This window comes from Somniosus microcephalus, chromosome 9 (genome assembly GCF_052327205.1).
Source record: "Somniosus microcephalus isolate GS21.2 chromosome 9, FLI_Smic_1.0, whole genome shotgun sequence".
Taxonomy (NCBI): Eukaryota; Metazoa; Chordata; class Chondrichthyes; order Squaliformes; family Somniosidae; genus Somniosus; species Somniosus microcephalus.
Window position 1 is genome coordinate 149,437,142 of NC_140995.1, and position 21,858 is coordinate 149,458,999.

Genomic DNA, 21,858 nt, shown 5'->3' on the forward strand with positions numbered 1-21,858 from the left:
AGTAGTGGACAGGGGTGTGTCTATGGATGTTATTTATATGGACTTCCGGAAGGTATTTGATAAAGTCCCACATAAGAGACTGTAAGGTAGAAGCCACAGAATATAGGGCAAATTATTGACCTGGTTAGGAAATTGGCTGAGCGGCAAGAGACAGGTAGTAGGGATAATGGGTAGGCACTCAAATTGGCAGGATGTGACTAGCGATGTCCCGCAGGGATCTGTGTTGGGGCCTCAACTATTCACAATATTTATTAACGACTTAGATGATGGCATAGAAAGCCACATATCCAAATTTGCCGATGACACAAAGATAGGCAGCATTGCAGTCAGTGTAGATGAAAGCATAAAATTACAAAGGGAGAGTGATGGATTAAGTGAATGGGCAAAACTGTGGCAAATGGATTGCAATGTAGGCAAATGTGAGGTCATCCACTTTGGACCTAAAAAGGATAAAACAGGGTACTTTCTAAATGGTGAAAAGCTAAAAACAATGGAGATCCAAAAAGACTTGGGATTCTAGGAACATACATTATTAAAATGTCATGAACAGGTACAGGAAATAATCAAAAAGGCTAACGGAATGCTGGCCTTTATATCTAGAGGATGAGAATACAAGGGGGTAGAAGTTATGCTGCAGTTATACAAAGCGCTGGTTAGACCAAACCTGGAGTACTGTGAGCAGTTCTGGGCACCGCACCTTAGGAAGGGTATAAGGGCCTTGGAGGGAGTACAGCGTAGGTTTACCAGAATGATACCTGGACTTCAAGGGTTAAGTTACGAGGAGAGAGTGCACAAATTACGGTTGTATTCCTTAGAATTTAGAAGGTTAAGGGGTGATCTGATCGAAGTTTTCAAGATATTAAGGGGAACTGATAGGGTAGATAGAGAGAAACTATTTCCGCTGGTTGGAGATACTAGGACGAGGCGGCATAGTCTAAAAATTAGAGCCAGACCTTTCAGGAGTGAAATTAGGCAACACTTCTACACTCAAAGGGTGGTAGAAGTTTGGAACTCCTTTCCGCAAACAGCAATTGATGCTAGATCAATTGTTAATTTTAAATCGGAGATTGATAGCTTTCTGTTAACCAAAGGTATTAAGGGATATGGGCCAAAGGCAGATATACTGAGTTAGGTCGCACATCAGGCATGATCTCATTGAATGGCGGAACAGGCTCGAGCGGCTCAATGGCCTACTCCTGTCCCTATGTAACAGAATAGAACGATTCAACTCCAACTATGGATTTTAGGCTCATAACACACCAAGGGGGAAAAATTCGGTATCGACCATTTTGGAGTGCTAACATTCGCACCGGCGACCGCAAAATTCAGTTTTAGCGCCCAAGAGAGAGGTGGAGCGCTAAATCAAGTGCTCCACTTCCTTCTTAGAGCGCTAACCCCGAATATTGGGGTGGTGCGTTCTGCAGCGCTGCGCACTGGGCCACGTAGCGCTGCCGCATGGAAGAGCTCCTCCCCTCATTAAACACAACTCTGCGGGGCCCCACCTGGACCACCGGGGAGCGGGGTGCCGTGCCAGCAGTCCGGCACACAAGAGGAGTGCTGGGCTGCCAGATCGCAGCAAGGACCCCGCGTTCAAAGACGCAACAGGCCGCAACAAGCAAGTCAGCCGATTTTATTGTTCCCCGCCCGCCACCTCCCCTTTACTTAGCGTCCCGTGAGCCTCCTGCCACTCCATTCCTGTCCCCTGAATTGGTCGCTGTCATCGCCCGGGAGGCACAGGTCAATTTTGCAGGCGGGGCAAAACCAGGCGCTAAGGTACCCAATTTCTAGCCCCAAGTCCCTCAAAGCAAAAATTTTTTAAGGAAGTGGAGATGTACATTAACAAATATTTGTAAACTTTCTAGATCCAGGAGAAATTGCTGTACATTAGAAAGTGACAAAGATAATTACTAAAAACAGATCAAGCCACATAGCTGAAAACATCAGGTTGCCCAGTATGATTATTAAGATTACCAGGTGGACAAGGAGAATGCAGCAGATCTAATATACTTGGATTTTTAAAATAGATTTGGGCAACATTTTGTATCAGAAATTAAAGGCCATGGTAAAGTATCATGGAATCAGTGATCAATGAAATATTGGTTTAAAAACAGGAAATAGAGTAATCATGTATGGTGAATTTTCAAGCTGTAAGGGAATACAAATAATGTACCAGAAATATGGTAAAATGGCAAACCAGGTACTGGTTTGCATTGACAAACGGCTAGAATACAAATCAAAACAGATGATGTTGCCACCAGGTAAAGCACTGGTTACACCCTCTCTGAAGTATTGTGTACAGTACTGGTCACCACACGAAGGACATTATTGCCCTTAAAATATTTCCATATGCTTAACCAGGATGATACCAGACTTTCTCTTCAAGGCACCTGGGGAACATTGCATCCAATCTCTGCCACCAGTACACTACCTGAGTTTGAACCAGGAGGCAACTGGCCTGAGCCAGGAATAGTTGAGGGACTTTTCCCCACACAGGCCTGGCACACCTCCAGTATGCTGCGACTGTAAATCACCCAGTGGGGCCAGAGGAAAATCAACCCTCAGTTTTTACAATTATGAAGAATGTTTCAGAAGGCCTAAAGCCATTTTCAAAATGAAGGATGGAGAGTGAAGTGAAACAGGACAAATATTCACACTGAGAAAAGGTTAAAAAGACTCACAATGTAGTTTAAAAATGTGGAGAAAATAGAGAATTAAGGCAGAACTATTTCACATAAGGGTAATTGGCATTTGGGGTACATTACTAGGGAAAGTACTTGAAGCAAACACTATAATTGGGTTCAATCGACAACTGAATATGTTCTGGAGAAAGAGAGGATGAAAGGAAGGATAGAAGGCAGGGAGATGGGGCCAAGATTAACTAAAAGGGGTGTGCATTTTAGGCCAAATGTGCTTTTCTTGTTCCTAACTTTCCTATGTTCTAACCACCAACTCAAACAACTTGGTTTAAAAATAGGTGGCATCTGTAAAAAGTTAAAAACATAGTGAGCAAACTTTAAAAAAACATTTTGTATTTTTAAATTGCCAGGGCACTTTAGCTGTAATAGTTCTCGTGCCAAATAACAAACATCTTAAACATGTGCAATTTCACATTTATTTCCAGTGATCTCAAACAACAGTTATTTGGACTGTAAACCATCAGATTGAATCAGTGGGTCGTATTCTCCCCTTCGAGTCAGAAGGTTTCGGGTTTGAGCCCCACTGCAGGATTTGAGCATATAATCAATGCCATATTGAGCAAGTGCTGTCTTTTGGATGGGATGTTAAACGAAGATGCCATCTGCCTGTTCGCCATGGAACTATAGAAAAAAACACTGAGTTCTTCCTGTTTCCTGGCTAATATTTCTCCCTTAATGAATACCAGCAAAAACAGATTAATTTGCAGGACTTTGCTGAGTGCAAGTTAGCAACCGCGATTGATTGCCCATGAATGACTTTGCACTTTGGGATGTAATACAGCATTGTTGCCCTCTCCCGATCTCCCACCATAATAAAAGCATCATAAATGACTGTCTGTAGCTGCTTATTCTGTTTCTCCAGACGTTCTGCCGATCTCCCACCGGCGAACACCACCCCTCCCCGCCCCCCGCCATAGAAACTCCTGGCCTAGATAAATGCAAGTTCTATCGTTAAGATGACAATTTAGCAGAATAAACTTATTTACGGTCACAAAAATCAAATCTTGGCCGTTCTATAAATACACGTTCTTTCTTGTTTTCCTTGCCTTCACTGACTTTTTTTTTTGTTTATATTTTTGTAAGGGCTCAAACATCTATAAGCAAATAGGTAACGGGTATAGATGTGTGTTAAATTAACACCGAAATTTTACCTCTGCCAAAACAATCCATTTGAATGTTCTTCACCTGCACAATTCACTGTTTTTATGCTGCTGAAGATTACTCACTCACCTTTAGTTGTTGAATAAACTTATATGGTCATAAGCTATTGGTAACAATCAAGCTAGAAACCATGTCACGAGAAGTTACGGCAGAACTGTTAAACATTCTCATAATGCAACATGAAGCAGCATCCCTGAGGCAGCCAAAGTGTTTTTTTCATCATAAGTTGAGGCAGTTACAGGATAAGGACCACAAGTTACACTTAAGGTCCCACAACTTACTACTCAAAAGATTTTGTTTTACTCAGAGGGTTGTGGAAATCTGGAACTCTCTCCCCCAAAAGGCTGAGAATGCTGGGTCAATTCCATTTTTGAAGCCTGAGATATATTTTTGTTAGTCAAGGTTATGAAGGGATAGGGTTCAAAGGCAGGTAAATGGAGTTGAGGTGAAGGTCAGCCATGATCTGATTGAATGGTGGAACAGGCTCGAGGGGCTGAATGGCCTACTCCTGTTCCTATGTTCCAATCAATCCTTTTCTCTCCTATGATTTTTATGTTGTCTTGACTAAAATGGTGAAACTGTTGGGAAGAAACCAGCAATTTTCAGACAGAACTGGATGGGAGAGACCATATATTGCAATATTCTGCATTCTTGTCTGATCAGAACCAATACTGCTTCAATTTTAGTTAAATGTCTGAACTGTTTGAGGGTTATCTACTAAGCAACAATGCTCTTAGAATCATAGACCCTTTTTAAAATAAATTTAGTATAACATGCTGGAAAATGTTAACTTATGCAATTTTCAGTTTATTTTAAAACAAGGGCACCATCAAGTGTTGTCTTTCTTACATTACAGGAGTTAAATTCGGCAGCCCTCATTTTTGGAATATTCAGTCATAAAGTATGTAACACTATAATTGTAGGGTGTCGAAACATTCTGGATATCAGATGTCATGAAATCAACTGACCATGAAAACAACCACAAAATATTAATAGAAAAAAATACAAAAATTTCTTTATTTAAAACATGAACTAGAATAATACCAACAATTACACATTTAATTAAACAATATAGATACGCACCATAATAAGCTGAGAGGTTTTGAACTAAATTATATCTGCAAACTGACTGAGTCAAGAAATTAAGTTCTGAATGGGATACATAATATAATTTTTGCAAACACTATATTTTGTGTGTTTGATGACAAGCACATCTACCATTTCTATTTATCCACATTTTCATATACAGTACTTACTGCTTTCAATTTACCCCAATGTAGCATTTCAGCACCATTTCAAATTACATTTGTGTTCTGATAAATGCTTCACTAATTTGCTGCAACAGTCTGCCTTTTATCACACAGATCAATGCTGAAAATCTTAGCAACTTGTCTCAGTATTTCCTTGTACCTATCTCTTCTTAAGATGTGGTGCTGTTACTTGAAGTACTTCCAACAAAATAATTTCACCCTTCTTCCTGTCCTGCGAGAGAAACATAAGTGTATTCAAAGATACAATGTTAGGCAACCTGTCAAAACAAGTGGAATGAAGGATGCTACAACACAGTAGCAACATCTCATATACTGTAGTGCACCAACATTGCCCAGTAATATACTAGACTGGAATGAAATAGCCGTATACAATCTTAATGGAAAAATATATTGTGAATGATAAATAAGACCCAGGAATTAACTTTCTGATCAATACAATTGTGGGGTTTTGTTTATTCGCTTTCAATGTTACTACTAACAATATACATATATACATTCAACTCATCCAGTATTGCACTGCTTAAGCTATATTACTCATCATTCTTTCAAGTTTATTCTCACATTGGGGCAAACTGAAGATAGATGTAGATAAAAGTAATAGTGGCATTATTTCAATGGGTGACATTCTTGCAAATCTTACCCAACAGAAACATGGACTGCCAGCAACATTCGCATGTTTAAGGTTTAAAGAGGTTAGTTTTTCATATATTTATCAGATATAGTAACTTCATACTTATACTAAAAAAAAACTAACCAAAAATTCTGGAATACAGCTTAGTATTGCTAATCAGGAAAAATATTTTAATTTTTGCTTCACAGGTTTCTTAATTTAAGTTCCTTAATGTTTTCACAAAGCTTCTTAAAGCTTTAAAGCTACATTAGCTAACAATGGCCCAGAAATTCAGGTCTCCACGGGTGAGTACGCACGGGGTACTCACCCGTAAGCCCAATGGAAGTGCCGGTTTCCTGCATGCACTGCGCATGCGTGGGAAACCGGCACTTCCGTTCCCCTGAACGAAGGGGTTCAGAGTTCGAACGCGTGCGTGGGAGAGGCTGCGCGTGCGCATCGAACTTAGTTTTTTTTTTACAGGTTTTCCCGGGAGGGTAAGTCTGCAGAATTTTTACACATATAAAAAGCAGGCGTAAGGCCTGCTTTTTACAAGGTAAGTGGTGAATTAGTTAAAATTAAAACATTTTTCCACAAGTTTATTATTTTTAAATACTTTAAAGCAAGGTAAGTTTATTTTTAGCCCTGTTAGAAAATAAAATTATTTTTTTCAAAAATTTAAATTGTTTAAAATAGTTATTTCATGTAATTTATCGTTTATTTAAAAAATATGATTTTTTAAAAATTTATTTGAAGATTTAGTGATGTTTTGGGGCCCGTAGTATTTATAAGTTTTGACAGCTCTTCCTGTCAAACTTATGAATGGAGCATTCCCTGCTCCGATTGGCTCCCCATGGCCCACGTGATCCCAGGGGACGCTTCGAACTAACTGCGCCCCTGGGATACGCAAGCACTGCGCGCCGGCAGTTGGAGCAGGCCCAGGATCGGAATCCCACGCGGGCCCACAGCTCAACGGCCGGTGCGCAAGGTAAGTGCAGGTCGGGGGCTTGCACCCGCGGGAAGCCCCCGGCCTGAATTTCTGGGCCAATAGTTTAGCGAAGGTCCCAGTTCAATACCCAGACTCTGCTGTGTTACTCAAGCTCAGCTAAGTTAGTGGTAGAGTGCTACAATTAGTTTCTGCAAACCAGACACAGGGAGGGGGAAATTCATGCGTTCCCACTCCTGATTGCAATCTATACTATCCGCGGGTGCTTGCTGGAGTGGACAAGTGTAGATGTTGGGTGAGGTCAGGATTAGGCTGTAATCACGTGTAATGAATGCACCCTTTGGTCAAGTAGCTTGCTGAAACCCAGGGGTTGAAATTCCTCTGGTGCTATTTGCAGTTCAATATCTTGTTAAACTAGCACACACAAGAATTTCAACCCTTCATTTTCAATGGCATTTGGACAAGGTACTAGAGGCATTCAGCACCGGTGAAGCAGCACCCCCATTTAGGCATCAACGCCTTGAGAGAGGACAGCGGAGAAAAATATCACAGGGAGGGAAATGTTTTGCATAGTCTATCATTGGTCAAAATTAGTGGAGAAAGTGATTTTCAGCAGGTGGATACTAATGTGTTACAATAAATTACACAGAATTACATGGAATTTACAGCACAGAAACAAGCCATTCAGCCCAACTGGTCCATGCCGGAGTTAATACTCCACACGAGCTTCCTCCCACCCGTCTTCATCTACCTCTGTCACCATAACCTTCTATTCCTTTCTCCCTCATGTGTTTATCCAGCTTTCCCTTAAGTGTATCTATGCTATTCACCTCAAAAATACCTTGTGGTAGCGAGTTCCACATTCTAATCACTCACTAGGTAAAGAAGTTTCTACTGAATTTCCTGTTGGATTTATTAGTGACTATCTTATATTTATGGCCCTTAATTTTGCTTTACTCTATCAAACCTTTTCAAAATCTTAAAAGATCAGGTCACTCCTCAGTCTTCTCTTTGAGAGAAAAGGGACCCAGTCTGTTCAATCCTTACTGATAACAATAACCTCTCAGTTCTGGTAAATCCTTGTAAATCCTTTTTGCACCTTCTCCAGTTCCTCTACATCTTTTTTATAATATGGAGAACAGAACTGTGTACAGTACTCCAAGTGTGGAATAACCAAGGTTCTATACAAGTTTAACATAGCTTTGCTTTTTAATTCTATCCCTCGGGAAATGACCACTAGTACTTGGTTTGATTTGTTTAGGGCCTCATTAACCTGCGTCGCTACGTTTAGTGATTTGTAGAATCTGTACCCCCAGATCCCTTTGCTCCTCTACCCCATTTAGACTCTTATTTTCCAATGAGTATGTGACTTCCTTATTCTTCCTACCAAAATGCATCACCTCACACTTATCTATACTGAAATTAAATTTGCCAATTTACTGCCGTTTACCTGGATCTCTTCATAATAAATAGTTAAATTGTTTAAGAAACAAAGACTCTTTAGATCCTACTTATATAAATCAGGAGAAAAAATGCAATTTGAAAACCTGAATATCTTTATCACAGTATCTGTGATTTGAGTAAAATATATTTTTACAACTTTAGTTTATGGTAGGTTTGAATAAAAAATACTATTTTCTTTAAAAAAACAATCAGGATTTGCTTTGGAAGCTCTGTTGTACATTTGGATTTGTAACTGTCTGCATGAGGTGGAGACCAATGCCAAAGGCGGTAAGGCAGCTCAAACCACAAGAAATCCACTAACCTGATTTAACTTTTCCATGTTAGAAAAAAATATATTCCATAATTAGCACTTGCACTTTTAAAAGGGAGGAGCTGTCAAATTTAGCGATATGTCAAGAACTCTCTCCTATATAAATAGAGCAGCATGCATCATTTTGGAAGCATTGCTCCAGTTGACACTCCACAATTTCAGAGGATAATCCATTTGGGATACTACATTGACTGTGGAGGAAAATTATGCTGGTATGTTGGACCTTCCATTTATAATTAATCCTGTTAGCATGCAACAAAGATTCATGAGCAAGGAGGACTCATTCTGCTTGTAGTGTATTTGATCTATTCTATTTTCTTCACTCTTTTCTGTCAAATTTTGTCATCCTCTTCAGTTGTAGTTTGCAGACTTTATAAATCGGTCTGCCACAGTATTATGGAGCAAAACACTTGTGTCTGTAACTGGTAATTAATTATAAAAGCTTCTCAGGTATGTTTAAAATCATTATTGTTTAGAATTATACCACAGAGTGTAAAATATCCTAAACCTTGCAATAATCTTATCTTGATGGTGTTTACTAACAATTCTATTGACTTAATAAAATCACATTTTTCTGCCAATATTTCTAATAGTTTCTATTGATGCTTTACAGATTTGAACATCAAACATGGATTCAAAACAAATCTGTGCTCTTCTGCTGTTACTATCTGTGACTCTGGTCTACGGAACAGGATTTAATAGATATGCCTATATACGCAAAAATATAAAAAGCCAAGGAGGTAAGTTTAAAGATTTCATCTGAAATTTCTGCTTATATTAAATTATATGAAACATAAGACAGACAATGCTAGTCAGGTAAGCCTGAACAGTTCTTTTTTAAATTTGTATTTCCCACACCCAGTTTTTATTTTTTGTCCTTTAAATCACAAAGCTACTCCTCTGCCAAGTGGGGAAACAATCAAACTTAGCCTTTGTACTGGTCAGTTTAGGGGGCATTATGTTGATTTTCCCTGTAGTTTTTCTCAGACATAACTTATGTCATCATCAGATAGCTCCAGTGAGATCAAGAAATAAAAAAAGTGTAGAACTGCAGACAAGAACCTGCACCCTTGGCTTTGTAGCACTGAGTGCCAGCACATGAATGCACGCCTGCACTATACCTATGTCTAGACCATAACTTATTTAAAAATCAATGTGGCATGTACTTAATGTCTGTGAGTATTTTATATTTTTTAAGAACATATTAGACAAACACTGCTGCCATATTGCAAGGTGTAGTGCATGGTGAGAGTAGCAATGTAAATGCGTGCATGCAAAGACACTATAAAGTGCTTAGACAAGTTATGTAAGTAATATAATTCTGAATCTTAACATCCTTAAAACATAAGTATTTAACTAATTTAGAGAATTTTCTGATTAATTTTTGAATTTGCTGTTTAATAATTGACAAAGAATGCATGCAATTCCTTACCAAGGTAGTTAAGAAAATACTGAAAGCTGTAAAAAGTGGTTAACTATACATAACGGCTCAATTTGTATAGGATATAGAATTTTAAATAAGGAGTGGGAACAGCCTCTATAAGATGTGCAAAATCAATCCTGCTCATTTTGTAAAAGTTACAAAGACAATAATTACCACATTCACTAATCCTACTATTACATCAGAAGTATAGTAGAAGGCAATTTAAAACTTGGTTTGCGACTATCATACTTATCAAAGCTACGACATTGGTTGTCAATTTTTGTTGTTGCAAATAACAAAAAAACCTTCAATAATCTGTAATATGAAACTAGATGAGTTTCATGCTGCAAGAGAGGCTCCCATAATCCTGCATTCCCAATAACATTCCCTGAATAAGCATCCATTGTTGGCTTGGCAACATGTAGAGAGCAGAACTATCATATGGGAAGCACGAGTAAAGGCATTCACTTATTAAAAGGCAACTTTACAATGTTTCCTGGAAAGTATATTTCTGGAGATTTTCAGTTTTAACCTTTGTGAAATCTCTCTCTAATTCTTTAGTGAAAGTTGACTGTCCTCAAATATGCATTGATATTCATACTAGAATTTGGAAAGTATTGAAATGAGGGCTAAAAATATATGGGTTTCTAGTGCAGTTTCCTTTTGTATAGTAAGCATACTGTGCTCACTTTCCATTGTATTCATCAGCAATAGTCAGTAAACAGAAATGTGTAATCAAGTTCAAGATCAGCTAAAAGCTGTATTAAATATGACCATGCTGAATTTCAATTACGTTTAATATGTTGCAGCAATACAAGACAGATGACTTCAAATATGTATTGTGAAATATTACCAAACAAACATTTAAGTGTCAGACTTGGCTCAGTGACAGCAGCCTAGCCTCTGAGTAAGGTGGTCATGGGTTCAAGCCTCACTCCAGGGCTCAAGTGCATAATCTGGGTTTACACTTCAGTACCATGCTGAGGGAGTGCTGCATTGTCAAAGGTGCAGTCCTTTGGATAAGGCATTAACCTGCCTGCCCCCTCAGGTTAATGGAAAAGATTCCATGGCACTTGACGTAATAAAACTCACTACGCACTTGGTTTGAGCATAAAGCAAGGCTTTAATCAACTTGTTTCAGAACATGGAGGTCTAGTTGTACTTCACTAGTTCCTTGTCTTACAAAATGTCCCTGGCAAGCTGGGCCCACGCCCAAGTATTTATACTCCTTGGACAGCGCCACCAGCTGGCCGTCCAGCGTTATTTCAGGAGTAGTTTCTTTATGAGGATGAGATTTATAACAGCACTATTTGAAGAAGAGCAGTGGGATTCGCCTGGTATTTTGGCCAATATTTATCTCTCAACCAGCAGCACTAAAACAGATTATCTGGCCATTTATCTCATTCCTGTTTATGGCAGCTTGCTGTGTGAAAATTGGATGCTACATTTCTTTACATTACAAGTACTTAATTGGTTGTGAAGTATTTTAGGATGTCCTGAGACCATGAAAGGCGCTATTTAAATAGAAGTTCATTCTTTCTTCTTTCTAGGTGTTTGCATGCCATTGTCTTCTCTACTATATCAAAGAATGCATTAACCAGTTTATTTTAGTTTGCACACTAATATTCAAAGAATTGATTTTCAAGACAATAATGTCAGAGATAAACTAACATAATACCGAGTGCAACTGGGATAAACTGCATATTCTGCCTAAATGTGACAGCGATTTACAACTAAATGATCAGACTTCAATTAAATGGAATTAACCATGAATAACTAAAAGCAAATGGCTAACACAAGTTGGTCCAGTTTAGAATCACCTGATATGAATAGGACTATTAACAGTTGGAGCAAAATGTTGCCAATAGATATTTAGGTGGCTCTGCAAAATATACAAATCTTCTAGCAAAGACCTGGTACAAACACAATGGGCCAAATGGCCTCCTGTTGTACTGTAAACTTCTACAGTTCCTGTTTAGTATTGGCCCAGAATTTGCAGTGGGTAGTAACAGCAAACGAACAGTGTTCCCTGTTATTACCCCTTTGCACTGACCACAACTTCAGGATTTAGCGTGTGCACATCCTGACGCAGAAATCCTGTGGTCAGTTATTCACTGCTCCGACTTTGGCTGCACTCTGCCCCTCCCCCACCCATAGCCGGCAATCAGTGTAATCAATGAAATCAGTGAAACTGATGAAAACTTCGGCTTTTCCACAGTAATACTGATGTTAAATACCCCATTAAAAGTTAGACCTTGTTGGATTAGGTGTAATTGAGGTTTTAACAGCATATTGACTGCTAAACAAACGTTATGGCCCTAAAAAAAATAATTTAAATTTTGTGGAATGTCGCTTTTCAATTTAAATAAAAATGACAATTTTAAAGACATTTTTAAATAAACTTACATTTTTTAAAAGTTTGTTCATCTTTATTTCAGGTTTACCTTTTCCCCATGTGAGAGCCCCAATCTTTGTCTTGCTCTCTAATATTTTTTAAAAGTCAAAATAATAGGAGCACCTTCACTTCCTGGTTGCCTGTTTGTGAGGATTCTGCATTGTGATTGGCTGCTTAGACAGCTTGATGACATCACAGCAGCTCACGCTATGGAATTCCCAATACACTGCACTGATCTCAATTTAATGTTGAAAAAGCCAAGCTTCTCGCCACAGAGATCGTGAGATCTTTGTGGGCAGCTTTCTTCAGGACTAGCGACGAATACCTTTGTTTCGCCGCTGACCACAAATAAATGGTCATGTTATAAAATCTATAAAAACGTATCAACCTCTTCAAGCACTGTTGATAAATGTATAGGACTTAGGAAACCCAATAACCTTTAAGGTATATGCACCCTAATATCACAGACCACTTTTCGCTCGTCAAAATTCTTACATATATTTTCCTTCATTATACTCTGATCTGCCATACTTAAGTGTAGGCTAATTGTAAGGTAATAGTAAAGATTCTGTTCCATAATTTATCAGTCATAGTTTAAAATATGCACAATGTGTTCTCTCTGCAGTTTTCAACATTTAAAATGCAGTTTCTGCACCTCTATATTACAATTGTATAAATAATAGTCACTGGATTATTATAGACCAGTGCTACCCAAGCCTTTTGTTTTCATGGGCCGTATAAGCATGGAATATTAAGTGGCCATCAGGTAAAGTTTAAATCCATGTTTGCATTAATTTATTAATATCTGAAGTTGCTGATGTGAACAGTTAATGGTGTTTTGCTTTAGAACTTGAAAACAAATGAGGCAACAGCACTGAGAACAGTACTCCACACAAAATCAATCCAGATTAAAAGTCCTGCCTTCGCTCATCCATATGGAAAGCACCATGCTGCCCCACCATAGCATTCAATTGTTTATAAGATTCCAGGATTTTTACCTCTAGTACTTTACTCAGAAGTAATTTCATATGTAGAACGCTCTTTGAATGAAGAACTTGTAGTTTGAACCGGTGTCCCTGTGACCTACTCTAACGGTTCAGTTTGAAGTAATTTTTTGGATTTACCTTTACAATAACGCTTACTACCTTCTGTATCTCTATAGGATAATTTTTTTAATCATCTCCTTTCAAGGCTGAAATGGACAAGTTTCTCCAGGATTTCTTCAGACCGTACTCCATAAATGATAGGAATCAGCCCTGTGGCACTTCTGTGTGTCACCTCCAGGGATTAAATGTGCCCCCTGTATCTCAATGACCACAACTAGACACATTACTCGGGGTGTGGTCTGACGAGAGCATTATGTAGTTTAACCTGTACTCTACTGTTTGGCTATATAGTAGAATCATAAAGTATTTCAGCATAGGAGGCCATTCAGTCCATTGCACCTGTACTGTCTCTGAAATAGTTATCCACTCAGTTCCCAATATCCTTTCAATAGTTTTCTTTTTCAAATATTTATACACTTCTCTTTTAAAAGCTATTATAGAATCTGCTTCCACCATTGTTTCTGGTAGGGAATTTATGTCCTAAAAACATTCTGCATAAAAACAATTATCTGAACCTCTCCCTTCATTCTTTTAACCTCTAGTGATCAATTCACCGACCAGTGGAAATATTTTTTTCTGATTTATCTTGACAAACCCCTTCATAATTTTGACCACCTCTTTAAGATCTCCTTTTAACCTTTTTTTCTGTTCTAATGAAAAGAGTCCCAGTTTCCTTAGGCCTTGGTATCTTCCCTGGTATCATTTTAGTTTCCTTGACATACTTCCTATAGTAAGACACCCAAAACTGGACACAATATTCTAACTGCAGTCTAACTAATGAGTTGTACAGTTTTAGCATTACTATTTTGCTTTTATATTCTGTGCCTTTATTTATAAAATAAAGTATCCCATATGCTTTAATTAAACCAGCTTTATCAACTTGTCATCCTACTTTAAAAGATTTGTGCATCTGCACCTCGAGGTTTCTCTGCTCCTACATTTCATTTAAAGCTTCACCATTTTGTCTATTCGTTCTCTCCTTGTTCTTCTTCTCCAAATGTATCACTTCACATATCTTTGCATTACATTTGACCTGACGTGTAGCTATCCAATCTACTAACCTGTCTATGTTTCCTTAAGTTACTTACAGTCCTCTTCTCAGTTAGTTGCACTCTCTATTTCTGTGTTGACTACAAACCAGGATATTGATGCCCACTATAGTCAAATCCAGATCATTTATAGATAGAATAAACTAAGATAAGATAGATATTGAGGAGAGCAAGGATCCCAACATTGACCCCATTGTAGAACTGTTAACATCCCTTTAAATTTATCCCCACAAAAATACCAGGGCCCACTGTCAGCCCCCAAACCCCCTTTTACTGCCAATGTACCACAGACGCACCATTGGACTCAGACCCATTTTAGGACGGAAGTTCAAAATAGTCCCTTTTATTTCTGAATTATCAAATATCTTCTCTGATTTTGCAAATGTAAAGGTGAACACTCAACTTTTACTAGAGTTTGCATAGTGAATTAGTTAATATTAAAACAAGAAGCAATCAACCTGAAGGTTACCGTATGAGACAGAAATACACAATAGCTACCTTTCTCTTTGGCAGCTGATGGTCTTTCCAAACTAAAGACATAAACATGTATTAGGGAGAACCAGGAACATTAAACAGAAAATAGAGATTTTGACTGGTTTTAAAATGTCTTGTTTTTCAGCCAAAAAAGTGGGTATTTAAACTCTGACATTAATTATAACTTTAAGTGATAGTCAAAACTTTGAAATGACCTTTATGTAACCGTGTTGAAAACACCACTGCAGAACTTGATAACCAACTGCCATACTTGCAGCAAATTTCAGCCTGCCAAGTTCACCCATTTGTAATGTATTTTGGGTTAAATCCTTTTGCACTTAAATAGGAAGTTTTTATTGAATATATGCCAACTTGACTGAAAACACTAAAGGGGCTGTAAATTCTCCATCCACCTGAGCCAAAATGAGTTGAATCTGGACGACAATGTGAGATCAGCAGATAGAAATATTTTTTCTGGCAGTTCTGTCAAACAGCACACGAGGTGCTGAGTGGCAGTGGGAGGCCAGAATTCTGTGCGTGAGCAGTTTGTGCAGAGCTGATACTTTCAGCAACAAAAAGAGAAGCCTAAGCATAGAATAAAAGCCAAGCTAAGCACATTTTTTTTATAACTGACCTACCGTTCAGCACTTGTTGGGAACGGCTGCTCATGTCACAACATTGTTTGCAGTTTTAATGAAGCTTGCACATAGTCTTCACATAGACTCCCTGCTGCTCAACCACACTGGGGCTCCCTGAACCTTGGCTGTCCACATTACAACAGTGACTACACTTCAAAACGAATTAACTGGCTGTGAACCACTTTAGGATGTCTAGAGCTCATGAAAGATGCTACAGTTCTTTCTGTCATGCCATCGTGGACAATAAATTGTGGCACCTGCCATCATATTATTAACCCCAGGAGGTCATAAGTTTGTGGACTGGTCAAAAATTAGCATCTGATAAAAATGTTAGAGTAAATTTTATGACAGTCCTTCCGGAACACAGCTTTTGTGTGCAGGATGTGCATATTGAGAATTCAGATGCAGAGGTCATTGTGCTCCAATAAAACGCCGGCCACTAATTATCACTCCTACCTGAATTTCCAATTAGTGCTATAGCAGCACAAAGCTCTGTGCAGTAGGCGAAAAATCGAAACATTTATGCTACATTCTATTCTATGTACTAAGGTGATGCTGCCTGAACTTTGTTACTATTACTTTTTTTCCCTACAAAAAAATGATCTGGACTCGGAACCCTGGGTTATTTGCTCCTCACTAACAGAGGAGTGAAAGGTCAGTTGTAGTGCCCCTACCACTGCCTAACTTAATATTAGCTAACTCAGCACAGACTGCAAATTGAATGTGGGGCATTTATGATATGTAAAGCACACCTACTCACAAGATACAATTACTGAATCATCAGAGAAGCCTTATTTAAAACTTTTTTGAGGTATTATTTTGAGGATACCTCTTCTTGTCTCACCTGAATATAATTTACCTAACAGTTATTCCACTAACTAAAGCAGAGTTGAGATTGCCACTTATTATTTTGCTGAACATGGTTCAATCCCATGCAGAGCTTGAGTACAAATCTAAGCTGGCATTTCAGTGTAGTATTGAGGGAGTGCTGCATTGCCAGAGTTGCCAGTTTTCATATGAGGTATTAAATCAAGGTCATGTGTGCCTATTCAGGCAGATATAAAAGATCCCATAGGACTTTGTGACGAAGAGCAGGGAGTTTTTCCAATGTCTAACCCAATATTAATTCTCAAGCAACAACACCAAGAACAAATTAACTCGCCAGTCATTGAATTGCTGTTTGTAGGACCTTACTATATGCTAACTGGCTGCCACATTTCCCTACAACACAACAGTAACTAGACCGCAAAAGTAATTCATTGGCTGTGAAGCACTTTGGGACATCCTGGGATGTGAAAGGTGCTATATAAATGCAAGTTCCTTCTTTGTTTATAGAAGTCAATGAGTTTTGCAAAATGCAGCATTCTTTACTGTTTACCTTTATTGTCCTTCTAAAAAAAAACTTGTTTGTTGTCCTTCCCAAAACAGATTATAATATAAAAGGATATGATTCTCAGAACTCTGAAGATAATGGGCAAGAAGACAACGATGAAAGCAGAGGTGAGCAACATGCAAGTTTTGTACATATGAAGAAGTTAACCATCAAAAAACCTCTCAAGTAGTAGAACAAATCTGGAAGCTAAAATCTCTGCTCTCAATAAGATACCTTCACCTAATTGGAGTAGATTTTCAAACTTGCAACCCAGGCGTAAAACTGGAGTTGCAGATCAACCAGACCACCCTTTACAGAAATTGCCTAATTTTCATTATCATTTCTAAATAAATTATTTTGCAGTTAAAATACTTTAAAGCACTTCTCTGTATTGTACACCCACAAAATCAGGGGCTATTATTAGATTGTTTAATGGAACACATGTCAAAATATCATAATCTAAACTACACTTAACTTTTTAATTATAGATGTAGGAGGAGAGCCTGGATTACCAGGTCCACCTGGACCACGAGGCCCACCAGGAGCTCCCGGAAAAACAGGCATTGGGATGCCAGGAGCCCCTGGCAAGTCTGGAATGCCAGGAGCACCAGGATTGCCAGCTATGGGAAAACCAGGCATTCCAGGAGCACCAGGAAAGTCGGGTGAAAGAGGAGCTCCAGGAGAAAAAGGTGACCGAGGAGGTCGAGGAATGTCAGGACCCAGAGGCAGTTCAGGTGCTCCAGGATACCCTGGGCCTGCAGGGTTGTCTGTTGCTGGTAAACCAGGTCCTCAAGGGCCACCGGGCCCTTCAGGAGCAACAGGTCAACCTGGAGACAAAGGAATGCCAGGACACTTGGGCCTTCCTGGAGCAAAAGGAGAAAGGGGAATGGGAATTTCAGGGCGTCCTGGTAACAGAGGGGCAACAGGGCCACAAGGACCAGCTGGACCAGCTGGAGCAGCAGGAATAGGAAGTGCCGGTGCCCCTGGTCGTCCTGGCCCACCGGGTGAGAAAGGGGCAATGGGCCCAGCAGGCCAACCAGGATATTCAGGTGCACCAGGCCCAAAAGGACCAGCAGGAAATCCTGGTCTACCTGGAAGGGGAAAGCCTGGAGCAGAAGGTGCACCAGGGCCATCAGGAGCTCCTGGAAGTAAGGGTTCTCCTGGTTCACAAGGTTTATCAGGTGCACCTGGAATACCTGGTTTTGGAAAATCAGGTTTACCAGGACTCAAAGGAGAGCCTGGTTCTATAGGCCATGCTGGTTACCCGGGAGAAAAAGGTGAGGCAGGAGCAACTGGGGCACCTGGAACTCCTGGATCTATAGGGTCACCAGGTCCATCCGGACCACAAGGTCTAAGAGGCTCGCCAGGTGCAAGTGGTGCACCAGGAGAAAAAGGTCAAGCAGGATCCATTGGTCAGAGTGGGTATCCAGGTCCACCAGGACCTGGTGGTGCCCCAGGAAAATCAGGATCTCCGGGACAGCCAGGTACACCAGGCCAAGGAGGACAACAAGGACAACCCGGTTCCAAAGGTAGTATGGGATCTGCTGGTTTACCTGGTAAATCAGGAAGCCCTGGCCCTCCAGGTCGTCATGGACCACCAGGGTATCCTGGTGAAGCAGGAACAAGAGGATCTGCAGGATCCTCTGGTCCAAGAGGTGCACCTGGCTCTCAAGGTGCACCAGGGTTTCCTGGAGAAAAAGGAGATCCAGGACCTCCTGGTCCACCAGGTCCTACTGGAAATTATTATGGGAAAATGACAAGCGGCTCACCTGGTGCACCTGGACTAGAAGGACCACCAGGCCCTCCAGGCCAACCAGGCCTTCCTGGACCACCAGGCCCACCAGCAGAATTAATTATGCCCCCAGGCAAATATGATTATAATGGCTACATCAAATCAGGAGAGCCCGCAGCTGGATTACTCAGTCCATATCCAGCTTTTACAGCCATTCTTTCCAGTTCATATTACCCAGCTGGGCAACCAATAGCATTTGACAAATTACTGACCAATTCAAATAATAACTATGATCCATCAACTGGGATTTTTACCTGTGAAATATCTGGCATCTATCAATTTACTTATCACATACAAGTCAAGGGAGCAAATGTTTGGGTTGGATTATACAAAAATGAAGAGTCTGTGATGTACTCATATGATGACTATACAGAAGGTTATGTTGATCAGGTCTCAGGAAGTGCTACAATATATCTACATGAAAATGACCAAGTCTATGTACAGTTACCTACTGAAGAGTCTAATGGTTTATATTCTTCTGACCTCATGCACTCATCATTCTCAGGGTTTCTAATTGTCCATTCATGATACATATCAGTTTGAAAATATGGAATTGTGAGTTGATGATCTATGTTCTACTCTGAGTGATGAGCAACACAATTTAGTTAACAGAACAAATTCAAAAAAGATAAAGGACAACTATCTAATGGAAGGGTAGCTATTGTTACATTAAGAAACATACAGTTCTGACCAGCAAACTGCTGTGTTGTAGTCATCTAAATGTCATTTGCTTGAAACAAAATCCTTCAAGTTTACGCTATGCACCCAGATGCAAATTGGTCTTCTGATAAAATACTTTTCCAGAAATGATTATCTGGATTTTTACACAATTTTTACACAACCTTAGATTTTCTTTTTAAAAAGCTCTGTTGTCATACTGTCAATTTAACATTCCGTTGTCCCTTTGTGTGATATCAGGATTTTTAAGTGTGCATTTTTGCAGAAAATATTCATGTAAAAATGTATTTTGGTACTTGACATTTACTATTTTGTAAGTATTCACCATTAATAACTAACCTTCTCAATCTGATTCAGCGAAACCCAGTCTGGAAATCATTTTCAATGGTATTTTTGAAATTCAAGTACTTCAATGGTTAATCATTTCCCTTTGTGTCACGATCTGTCTATTACCATTACTTTCTGTATTTCAATAGTAAATGACATTACTTATTTCGCTATTCAATCTGTGAAAGGCATATTATTAATGCTAGTTGAATCTAAGTGACATTGATAATGTATGTATTCTCCAGAAATATACATGCGTCTAAAATGCAGACACGTAAATTATATTGTAGCAAATCACAAAATATTTCTGTATGCAATTGATCTGTGACAAAGTGGATTTCTCAAATCATGCAGTATTACAAGTGCATTTTTGTTACTTTGCAGTTAAATAAATGGTGATTGTTACAAATTTCAAGTCTACACTGGATATTCTCACAGGTTCAGCCTCCTTGGTCAAATTCATAAGCTGACCTCACGTCCCCTATGATCAGGAGGATACCTTTATTGCCAAATAACCAGTTTAATAACTAATTTAGTAAGCAAGACTTCTCTGTCATTGCTCCAGACCCAAACCAACTAACTTTTTTCACCCAAAGTGGAAATCAAAAGCTTAACCTCTGCCCCTCCCTCAGCTCTCTGTTTTAAGAAATGAGATTCCAATCAAAACTACTACCACAACCAAGAACCACCCCCCCCCCCCCCCAACCTTGGTATAGGAGCCAGGGAAACTGCATTGCCTGTTTAGCTAGGCCTCCTACTGTGTTCAAATTAATGGAACAACTTGCATTTATATTGCACCTTTGATGTAGTAAAAACTTCCTAAGACACTTCACATGAGCGTTATCAGGCAAAATCAGCCTGCATTCACTAGAGTTTAGAAGAATGAGAGGGGATCTCATTAAAATATATAAAATTCTGACAGGGCTAGACAGACTGGATGCAGGGAGGATGTTTCCCCTGGCTGGGGGGTCTAGAACGAGGGGTCACAGTCTCAGGATACAGGGTAGGACATTTAGGACTGCGATGAGAAATTTCTTCACTCAGAGGGTGGTGAACCTGTGGAATTCTCTACCACAGAAGGCTGTGGAGGCCGTCACTGAATATATTTAAGAAGGAGATAGATAGATTTCTAGACACAAAAGGCATCAAGGGGTATGGTGAGAGAGTGGGAATATGGTATTGAGATAGAGGATCAGCCATGATCATATTGAATGGCGGAGCAGGCTCGAAGGGCCGAATGGTCTACTCCTGCTCCTATTTTTCTATGTTTCTATGTTTCTAAATTTGACACTGAGCCGCATAAAGAGATATTCGGACAGGTGACCAAAAGCTTGGTCAAAGAGGTAGGTTTTAAAAGCAACTTAAAGGAGAGAGAGGTAGCGAGGTGGAGAGGTTTAGGGATGGAATTCTAGAGCTTAGGGCCTAGACAGCTTAAGACATGGACACCAATGGTAGAGCGATGAAAATCATGGATGCGCAAGAGGCCAGAATTGGAAGAGCGCAGAGATCGCGGAAGGTTGTAGGGCTGGAGGAGGTTACAGAGATAGGGAGGCCACGGAGGGATTTGAACACAAGGATGAAAATTTAAAATGAAGGCGTCGCTGGTCCGGGAGCCAATCTAGATGAGTGAGCACAGGGGTGATGGGTGAACGGGGCTTGGTGTGAGTTAGGATACGGGCAGCTGAGTATTAAATGAGCTCAAGTCTTCGGCAGCATCTCCCAAACTCACAACCTCTACCACCTAGAAGGAGAAGGGCAGCAGGTGCAAGGGAACACCACCACCTCCAAATTCCCCTCCAAGTCACACACCATCCTGACTTGGAAATATATTGCCGTTCCTTCATCGTCACAAGATCAAAATCCTGGACCTCCCTCCCTAATAGCACTGTGGGAGTACTTTCACCACACAGATTGCAGCGGCTCAAGAAGGCGGATCACCACCACCTTCTCAAGGGCACTTTGGGATGGGAAACAAATGCTGGCCTTGCCGACGACGCCCACATTCCATGAATGAATAAAAGAAAATAGTGGGAGGCCGGCCAGGAGAGCATTGGAACTGTCGAGTCTCCAGGCATGGACCAGGGTTTGTACACCCTATGAGCTGAGGCAGGCGTGGAGTCCGACGATATTACAGAGGTCAAAGTAGACG

The 21,858-nt window shown here is 39.9% G+C and overlaps 1 protein-coding gene across 1 annotated transcript; it reads left to right on the forward strand.

Moving 5' to 3' along the window:
- Positions 1-9,073: 9,073 nt before the first annotated feature.
- Positions 9,074-20,109, forward strand: LOC147112757 (uncharacterized). Its single transcript, XM_085997362.1, has 3 exons — positions 9,074-9,195; positions 16,969-17,040; positions 17,401-20,109. The coding sequence occupies exons 1-3, from the start codon at positions 9,084-9,086 to the stop codon at positions 19,230-19,232; spliced, it is 2,016 nt and encodes a 671-aa protein (XP_085853488.1). The 5' UTR covers positions 9,074-9,083; the 3' UTR covers positions 19,233-20,109.
- Positions 20,110-21,858: the final 1,749 nt, after the last annotated feature.